Source organism: Mercurialis annua, linkage group LG8 (assembly GCF_937616625.2).
Source record: "Mercurialis annua linkage group LG8, ddMerAnnu1.2, whole genome shotgun sequence".
Taxonomy (NCBI): domain Eukaryota; kingdom Viridiplantae; phylum Streptophyta; class Magnoliopsida; order Malpighiales; family Euphorbiaceae; genus Mercurialis; species Mercurialis annua.
Window position 1 is genome coordinate 33,915,953 of NC_065577.1, and position 8,887 is coordinate 33,924,839.

At 35.4% G+C, this 8,887-nt stretch overlaps 3 protein-coding genes and 1 long non-coding RNA gene across 4 annotated transcripts; 3 read left to right on the top strand and 1 right to left on the bottom strand.

Moving 5' to 3' along the window:
- The first annotated feature begins 2,002 nt into the window (after positions 1–2,002).
- LOC126659474 (uncharacterized) lies at positions 2,003–4,473 on the top strand. Its single transcript, XR_007634982.2, has 2 exons — positions 2,003–2,146; positions 3,391–4,473. It is a non-coding gene; the product is annotated as an uncharacterized LOC126659474 (long non-coding RNA).
- A 421-nt stretch (positions 4,474–4,894) lies between these two features.
- Positions 4,895–6,022, top strand: LOC126661949 (uncharacterized). Its single transcript, XM_050355833.2, has 4 exons — positions 4,895–5,050; positions 5,180–5,542; positions 5,613–5,717; positions 5,795–6,022. Exons 1-4 carry the CDS (start codon positions 4,895–4,897, stop codon positions 6,020–6,022), a joined length of 852 nt encoding a protein of 283 aa, XP_050211790.1.
- A 182-nt stretch (positions 6,023–6,204) lies between these two features.
- LOC126659966 (uncharacterized) lies at positions 6,205–7,146 on the top strand. Its single transcript, XM_050353301.2, has 2 exons — positions 6,205–6,759; positions 6,885–7,146. Exons 1-2 carry the CDS (start codon positions 6,434–6,436, stop codon positions 7,075–7,077), a joined length of 519 nt encoding a protein of 172 aa, XP_050209258.1. The 5' UTR covers positions 6,205–6,433; the 3' UTR covers positions 7,078–7,146.
- Positions 7,123–7,943, bottom strand: LOC126661950 (uncharacterized). The gene is made up of 2 exons (XM_050355834.1): positions 7,397–7,943; positions 7,123–7,291 (listed from the first exon to the last, which is right to left on the bottom strand). The coding sequence occupies exons 1-2, from the start codon at positions 7,906–7,908 to the stop codon at positions 7,123–7,125; spliced, it is 681 nt and encodes a 226-aa protein (XP_050211791.1). The 5' UTR covers positions 7,909–7,943.
- Between the last annotated feature and the right edge of the window lie 944 nt (positions 7,944–8,887).

The window sequence follows — 8,887 nt, forward strand, 5'->3', positions numbered from 1 at the left end:
CCAATGATTAGAGAAGTGCATTCGTTGTTTGATCAAGGAGTTCAATTAGAGGTTTCGTATTTGGGGAGTTTGTTAGCTCAAATGACGATTAAACCTACATTGAATGATCAGATTAAGGAACTTCAGACAACGGATCCTCAACTAAAGCATGTTATTGCAGAAGTTCAAAAGGGAATGAACTCTGAGTATAATTTGAAAAGTGGTATTCTGAAATTTGGTACAAGGGTGTGCGTACCAAATGTAGAGGAGTTGAAACAGAGAATTATGATGGAGGCACATGGATCTAAGTATAGTGTTCATCCTGGTTCTACCAAGATGTATCACGATGTTAAGCAGATGTATTGGTGGAATGGTATGAAAAGAGATATAGCAGAATTTGTTGCTAAGTGTCCGATATGCCAACAGGTGAAGTTGGAACATCAGAGACCATTTGGATTTTTGCAACAATTGCCAATACCAGAATGGAAATGGGAAAGGATAACCATGGATTTTGTCGTTGGATTGCCTAAGTCGCAACATGGTTTTGATTCGATATGGGTTATCGTTGATCGAATGACAAAGTCGGCTCATTTCATTCCGATCAAGGTTACCTATACGGCAGCGAAATTGGCACAGATTTATATTGACAAAGTGGTCAGTTTACATGGAGTTCCTGTGTCAATTGTGTCAGATCGAGGATCAGTTTTTACATCCCGATTTTGGCAAAGTCTGCAAGAGGCTTTAGGAACGCGTTTGGATTTTAGTACAGCGTTTCATCCCCAAACAGATGGACAGTCTGAAAGGACTGTCCAGACTTTGGAGGATATGTTAAGAATGTGCGTTTTAGATTTCGGAGGCCATTGGGATGAGTATCTACCGTTAGTAGAGTTCTCATATAACAATAGTTATCATTCCAGTATCGAAATGGCACCGTATGAGGCGTTGTATGGACGTAAGTGTAGATCTCCAATTTGTTGGGAAGAAGTTGGAGAAAGAAAGTTGACAGGAGCTGAAATTGTTCAGATTACGTCTGAGAAAGTTCCGTTGATTAAGCAACGTTTAGAAACTGCATTTAGTCGGCAAAAGAGCTATGCTGATGTGAGGAGAAAGGATATAGAATTTCAAATCGGAGATTTTGTGTTTCTTAAAATATCACCTATGAAAGGTGTAATCCGATTTGGAAAGAAAGGAAAGCTAGCGCCGAGATATGCAGGGCCATATGAGGTTATTGAGCGAATAGGAGCGGTAGCTTATAAGTTAGCATTACCGTCTGAGATGTCGCAAGTACATCCAGTGTTTCACGTGTCGATGCTTAGGAAGTATATTCCTGACCCTCATAGACTTATTCAACCTCAGGAGGTTGAGATAGACGAGGAACTATCTTATGAGGAGGAACCCGTAGAAATTGTGGATACCCAGATTAGGAAACTCCGTAGTAAGGAGATACCTATGGTAAAAGTGCTCTGGAGGAGCCGTACAATTGAGGAATGTACGTGGGAAACAGAGGCGGATATGCGGAAACGATATCCCCACTTGTTTGCTCAAGGTAATAGTTTGTTTTGAAATTCGAGGACGAATTTCTTATAAGGAGGGGTGAATGTAATACCCCGTAGAATTTTTAGTGTTTATTTTCGCTAGAGTCCAATTTTTATTGATTAGGACCTCGAAAATAGTGAATAAATTCACGTGATGAATTTATAAGAGTAAAAAATGTGATTTGCTATGTGTTTGCCTTAAATGTGATTTTTGGCAATTTTACGTGTTAAAAGTGAATTTTGTGATTTTTCACTAAAAACCGTAAAAATAATTATTTTAAATATTTTTAAAGGCCCAAAAATATTTTAACTCAGCCCATATGATATGATTTAATGTTTTTGAATATTTGGTAAAGTTGAGTTTATTTTGCCCCTAGAGTTCGAATTATTTACAAGAATGCCATAATGGCAAACTTGTAAATAATTGAAACTCCAAATAAATATCTAGATATTTTCCTACATAAACTTGGTGCCCAAGTCTCTATTTCATCTTCTTCATTTGTGTGGGTGCCGAATTCTTCACAAAACAAAACACAAAACCTTATACTTTTATTTTCTCTCAAAATTTTCTTCACAAAAGTTGTCGGGAATATTGCGTAGATCGTGTGTGTGTATTTGCATGTTCGTTTGAGGTATAATTTCAAGCTCAAAACCTTACTTTTAGTTGCTGATGTTGGTTGAGGTTTAGAAACATGCTTAAGATGGTTTATATGTGATGTTTGATGGATAATTAGTTGGTTTTAGTTGCTAGTTTAATGGGTTTCGGTTTTTAAATAATTTTTCCGTAAAAATTAAATTATTTATTTAAATTTCTGGGCTGATCTATATGTTGAGATTTATATATGCTTTAAAGTGAAATTTTTGTGGATTAAAAATGTCAATTAATTCGGGTGTTAATTTAATTAGTTGGGTTTCGGTTTTTAATTGTTTTAAAGCTTAAAAATAGCTTAAAAATGGTAAATAAATTGATTTTTAAATTCTGGAAATAATTTTATTCATGGATGAGTTATATTTGTGGTTGATGTTAATTAAATGGTTGATGGTTAATTTTTAGTGGTTTAATAATCGGGTTTAATTTTTAATAACTCTATTCGGCCAAAATTGTTCTAAAAAGGGTAAAACTGTCATTTTAATTTCTGGGCAGAAATTATTTATAAAAAAAATTTATGAAATGTGTTTGATAATTATTTGTGGAGTTTAAATGATTTTTGTGTGGTGTTTTGACGGATTAATAATCGGTTTTGATTACTAATTGATATTTCGGTTTTAATGGTTAAAATAAAGGAAAATATTATTTTAAAAATATTGGGCTGCTGTTTTTACAAGACAAAAATTAAAAATGTATTTGAAAATGATTTTGGTGAATTTCGGTGTTAAAATGGCTTAAAATGAATTTTTAAGCGTTTTAAGCGTTTTTGAGTTTTCCGGCCAAAACCACCGGAATACGGTGACCGGAGTATGAGTAGAGGGGATAGAGCATGTTGGCTCAGTCCTAAACTCATTTGGCAGCAGTTAGTGCCGAAATGTTTTTGGCAGAAAATAAGGGGGGGCCGAGCCCCGGGTCAAAAATATTTTACGGAAAAATATTTTTGGATATTTGTGAATTGTGATATGTTTGATGAGATTTTTTAAAAGTGTATTTTAGAAAATTATGTGAATTGAATGTGTGATAGAATTATATGGAATTATAATTCTATGTTTATTTATTGAAATAAATAAACTACGTGGTGTATCGTATAGAAATACGATGACGCGGATATAGATAGTCGGAATCAAATTTGGTTTGTGATTATGTGGTTTATATGGTTGAGTCGGTCTAGAGTATATCCTAGAATTTAGAGTTATTACATTTATTAATGTTTAATCTCTAAATTAGATCCAGCGAGTTTTGTCGCGGAAACCGGCGAGCAAAGGTTTTGAATATTCGACGGGTGGTATTTTTATATTTGGAATAAGCGAGTACTGTGAGTGTGTTTACAACTTATACTGCTAAATATTAGTATTAAAAATATTGCGAACTGCTTTACATGATTTGCAAATGCTTTATTTTATTTTGAATTTAAATCGCATGAACTATATACATAGTTTTGAAACCGATTTAGATTCATTGAAACGTGCTTACTATTGGGCGGCAATAGTGCTGTGTGATCACCGGTATTGCATTTAGAATGGTTGCATGTGAAAATGGTATGTGGAAATCTGGACGACGGTCTGGAAGTCAGGCGACGGCCTAGACATATGGCAGATCTTCAGAGGCAACGGAATATAGACGACCAAAGGCAGTCAGCAAACTGCCGAGATCTGAGAGGTTGAACCTTTTATTAAAAAAAAAGTGAAATTGGCGACAGTATTTATGTACTGCCGAAATCCGTTGTATTGTAAGAAGAGTCTGGGACTTTCAAATACGTAAAATAAAAATAATCGGATTTGACTGGCTAAAAGTACAAAAAGAGAAAATAAATACGGCCAAAGAAAAATAAAAGGTTAACCCGAATGGAATGGAAAAAAAAAATGGAATATTTATGTTTCCTGTGTTGAAAGCATATAGGAACATGAATCATGGTTTAGGGTTTCATATGAATCGGTAATCTGGAATGCATTGCTTTCATATTAATGTTTATTAGTACATGTTGTACGCATTCACCAGTTTTTATAACTGACCCCGTTGAATTTAATATTTTTACAGGCGAGTAGTTTGAGGTGTGGATTTCCAATTTCTTGTTCCGGAAATTCCTGGATTGAATAAGTGAGAATGACTTTCCTTTATGTGTCTAGAGTTGCAGTAGCTAGAATAATGAACGGTGATACCTTAGTAGTCGTTGGACTTATTTATGCTTTATATTTATAACGCTTAAACTCTGATATAATGTAATATGTGAATGCTGTGCGAAAGTCCGAGCGACTGCACTTGAATAAAATGCGGCGAACGCATCTGCATAGTGAAATGCAGTTAAGTCCATTAGAGAAATGGCCTGCATAGTGAAATGCAGTAATTACCATAGTAAGATGGTACGCATATTGAGATGCATGATAAACCATAGAGAAATGGTTTTGAAACTAAAATGCAATAATTAAAGAGAAAATTATGTGCATGGTTTAAATGATAATGTTTATAAGAACGTTTTAAAACTGCGATTTTAAAATGTTCGAAAATGATTTGAATTCCGCGAAAAATTTTAAGTGATTTTAATGTATTTTTAAGGCTTGCTACGGGTTTCGGAGCAACCACTCCCATTCCCTAGCGCCGGTCTCGATGCCGAGAATCGGGTCGTGACAGTGACTTATTCAAAAAAATTAAGGGAAACGAGGAGGGTTATTGTCCGGCATTTAATATATTGAAGGACGGTGAATCAACGTCGAACACTTCGAATTTAAATGTTATGGAAGAGAGGCTGGAAATTTTGATGGCTGGTCAAAAGACGATTAAGGATGATATAATTGATTTGAAACGTTTATTCACTTCCAAATGTTCCGAACTTTTGACAGTTGTCAATTCATTGAATGATAGGCTAACTCTGATTGGTGATTCTAAAACGGTAATTTGTTTTGATTTATGTATTTTGTACTTTTATCACTTAGAGTTTAGTTAAATATAATTTATGTTATTTCATATTATGTTATTGTAACCTGATGGGAACCTAATGTTAACTCCATATCTATATCAGGTTGAAAGTGAGAAACATGATGTTTCTGATGGCTTGCAGACAAGGGTTGACAAAGGAAAAAAGGTTGTTCTTCCTGCAGAGGACATTTCAGTGAAACCAAGTAAAAATGGTACTTCTATAGTAACGGAACGAGAAGAAAGGGATGGTAGGGAGTCTGTTATTCCTGTTTCTGCTGATACTAAAGCTACTTCCAGCAAAGAAAGGGATGGTAGGGAGTCTGCTGATGAAGAAGAAGGTGCTGAAAAAGTCGAATTGGAAGATTTGGTTTGCGAGAAGGCTGTACTTGAAGGCAAGGATGACCGTGGTGAACCTTGTGTTATTGTTTCTTCCGAACACGTTGATGTTATCTCTCCGAATTTTGAGGTATATTTAATAATTTGATATTAAGCTGTTTTGATTAACTATATTAATTTGTTTATTGTCAATTTACTAGGTTTCGCGACAAAGCGAGTTGAATTTAAAATCTCCACCAGATGACACCATCAATCAGACTAAAAAAAATGCAAGTGAATCGATTGCTGAATTCAAATCAAAGGAGGTATTGTTTGCTTTAAATTATATTTATAGTTTAATTTTATAGTTTACTTACTGTATCCTCTCTTATGTTTTTGGTAGTCTGGTCCTTCTTCAAGCCGCTTCATACCGACGCAAACTGGTTGTAAAGTCCGTATTTGTCCATTTGATGCTAATCACATTTTATTCAGTGATGCTACCAAACAAAACATCATTCAGAATTGGCTGGAAGAAGGACGTCCTAAAGGGGCCAAGTTCGTATCTCGACTAACTTTTTTCAGTTCTGTTTTAATGCTCACTTATTTAATTTTTTTTTCTTTGTTTGTTTAGAAGACAAAGCTGGATATACGATCCAAAGATTGATAAATTCCATCCTCGTCTTTCTCTTGGCGTGGTTGATATTGAAACGAAATCCTGGTTTTACCATCTCTACCACGTTGGAAAGCCTCTTGAGTGTTCTGTAAGTAAATCCTGTTTTAATGCTCACTTAGTTAATAACATTGTTGTGACTGTATGGCTACTTAACCTTGAATTTTGTTTATTTGGCAGCATGTAGATGTTCTCTTTTATTATCTGAGAAAGAAAATAAAATCTGGATGTGCTGCAAACAGTAGATGTACGTCAACTGATAATTTTTTTGATCGGCGTATTCAAACTCTCTACACAGCATACAAGAAAAAGCAAGATGTGTCACTTGTTTCTTTGAAACATACAGTGGCTATCTACATTAAAGGTGGTGCTATGCGTTGCAATACGAATTGGGCTGATGTTGACGATGTTCTTTTTCCGATCAATTGTGTTAACGATTGGCATTGGATTTTGGCTCGCCTGAATTTCAAGGAACGATGCATCTATATCTACAATTCGTTGAGGTCGGCGCAAAATGACAGATCAGCAACTGAATATGTTACTTCCTACAGTGTGTTACTTCCACTATTCCTTCAAGCTACCAATTTTTATGATTCTCGAGATGACATCGATACTACTGCCGGTGCTTATGAGGGAAAGAGAATAACTGATCCGTTCAGAATAGAGATTGTGGAAAACATGCCTATCCAAAATGATGTGTAAGTCTATAATTTGTTTTTAACTTTAGTTGGTTGGGTTATATTAAAGAGTTATGGTGACAGAATAGGAACCTAATGTCAACCTTGTTTCTTATGTTTTTTTATTTTTTTCTCACTTTTCGTAGTGATTGTGGAGTTCATATGTTTTCCGCTGCTGAGTTCTTTGTTGATGGGAAAGTTATGGGGCATGATTATGATGTCAAAGAACACCGTGCTCGTTACGCTTCGTCATTATATTTGTATGCTCGTTGGAAGGAAAGCTCTTCTTGTGTTAGTGAAGATGAGGGTCCTCTAAAACTCAAGAGAACATCTGCCTAGGGAGTGAAGAGGAAGCTAATTTATGGAGGTTCAAGATGAAGAATGTTATTGATTTTTGTTTGTAAAGAAAGTCTCAACGCGATTATATATTGTCTCAACACCATGAAAATACAGTGAACAAAAGTTCAAACATTCTTTAGTGATATACGCTTCAGCAATTGAACCCTCCGGTCGAGCTAAGTTACGTACATAATTTTTCAAAGTACGTAAGAACCTGCACAACAAATTTGTTGTAAATGTGAATAAACAATATAGATATATAAAAATTAGTTAAAACTGCAGCAAGAAAACTAAAAATAAAATTTCCTTATCAACTAACCTCTCAATAAAGTACATCCACCTATAGTGAACAGGGCCTCCTAATTCTACTTCACGTGGCAGATGAATTGCCAAATGCATCATTACCACGAAAAAAGATGGAGGATATATCATCTCAAGTTTACATATTATCAAAATGATATCGCTCTGCAACTTTTTAACTGTAGATCTTTTTAAAGTCTTCGAACAAAGCTCCTTAAAGAAAGAGCTCAACTCTGATAATGCAGTGTAAACCTCACTACGCAAAGACCCACAAATTGATGCTGGAAGTAACCGTTGCAAGAATATATGATAATCATGGCTTTTCATCCCCATAACTTTGCAGTCCTGAACACTTACACATCGAGAAAGATTGGAAGCATATCCGTCTGGCAACCGGATTGACTGCAACCATTCGCAAAACTTTCTCCTTTCAGGCTTCGGTAATGTATAACAAGCAAGTGGCATAAAAAATTTATTTCCCTTTTGCTGTAAATGTAACTCTTTTCTTATACCCATTGCTTCTAAATCCATTCGAGCCTTAATGTTATCCTTAGATTTTCCATCAATATTCAACGTACCCAATATATTTTCACATATATTCTTCTCAATATGCATTACATCTAAATTATGACGTAATTTTAATGTTTTCCAGTAAGGCAATTCAAAGAATATACTTCTCTTTGTCCAATTGAGCTCTTCAGGACCACGTGCACGCTTTTTTTGGTTAGGTGTCTTCCCAAAAACAAGGCTTTTTGGAAGCAAATCTAATTGCCTTAGAACTTCATCTCCTGACAACTCTTCAGGCTTTGACCCGTGCTCTGGTTTGCCATCAAATTTTCTGCTTTTTCTCCAAGAATGTTGGGCATGTAAATATCTCCGATGACCCATGTAACATTGCTTCACTCCATTTTTTAATGTTAGCGAACACGTCCACTTATTACACACAGGACATGCCAATTTTCCTTTTGTGCTCCATCCAGATAACATTCCATATGCTGGAAAGTCATTTATTGTCCATAATAATGCAGCATGTAATTGAAAATTCTTACCGCTATATGCATCATATGTTGTCACACCGGTCTCCCATAACTCTTTTAACTCATCAATTAATGGCCTTAAATATACATCGATATTATTTCCGGGAGATTCCTTACCAGGAATAAGCAAAGATAACATCAAAAAATTCTCCTTCATGCATTTCCATGGTGGTAAGTTATATGGCGTCACAATCACCGGCCACATGCTATAACTCGTGCTCATATTTCCAAAAGGGTTAAATCCATCACTAGCAAGCCCAAGTCGCACGTTACGAGCATCTTTGCCAAACCAAGCATATTTCTGGTCAAAATCTTTCCATTCCGTAGCATCAGCTGGATGTCTAATCGTATCATCATCTACACGTTTCTCCTTATGCCACCTCATATTTTCACCAATATCTTTAGACATAAATAACCTCTGAAGTCTAGGTACTAAAGGGAAGTGTCTAAGAATTTTTTGAGCAACCTTCTTG

Bases quoted from the DNA above. Each gene is read 5' to 3' on its own strand.
- LOC126661950 (XM_050355834.1), bottom strand. From the start codon at position 7,908: ATGGATTTAGAAGCAATGGGTATAAGAAAAGAGTTACATTTACAGCAA. The intron at 7,292-7,396 runs GTTAGTTGATAA...TTTGTTGTGCAG, and splicing joins TGGATGTACTTTATTGAGAG to GTTCTTACGTACTTTGAAAA.
- LOC126659966 (XM_050353301.2), top strand. From the start codon at position 6,434: ATGCGTTGCAATACGAATTGGGCTGATGTTGACGATGTTCTTTTTCCG. The intron at 6,760-6,884 runs GTAAGTCTATAA...CACTTTTCGTAG, and splicing joins ATGCCTATCCAAAATGATGT to TGATTGTGGAGTTCATATGT.
- LOC126661949 (XM_050355833.2), top strand. From the start codon at position 4,895: ATGGAAGAGAGGCTGGAAATTTTGATGGCTGGTCAAAAGACGATTAAG. The intron at 5,543-5,612 runs GTATATTTAATA...TCAATTTACTAG, and splicing joins TTATCTCTCCGAATTTTGAG to GTTTCGCGACAAAGCGAGTT. The intron at 5,718-5,794 runs GTATTGTTTGCT...TGTTTTTGGTAG, and splicing joins CTGAATTCAAATCAAAGGAG to TCTGGTCCTTCTTCAAGCCG.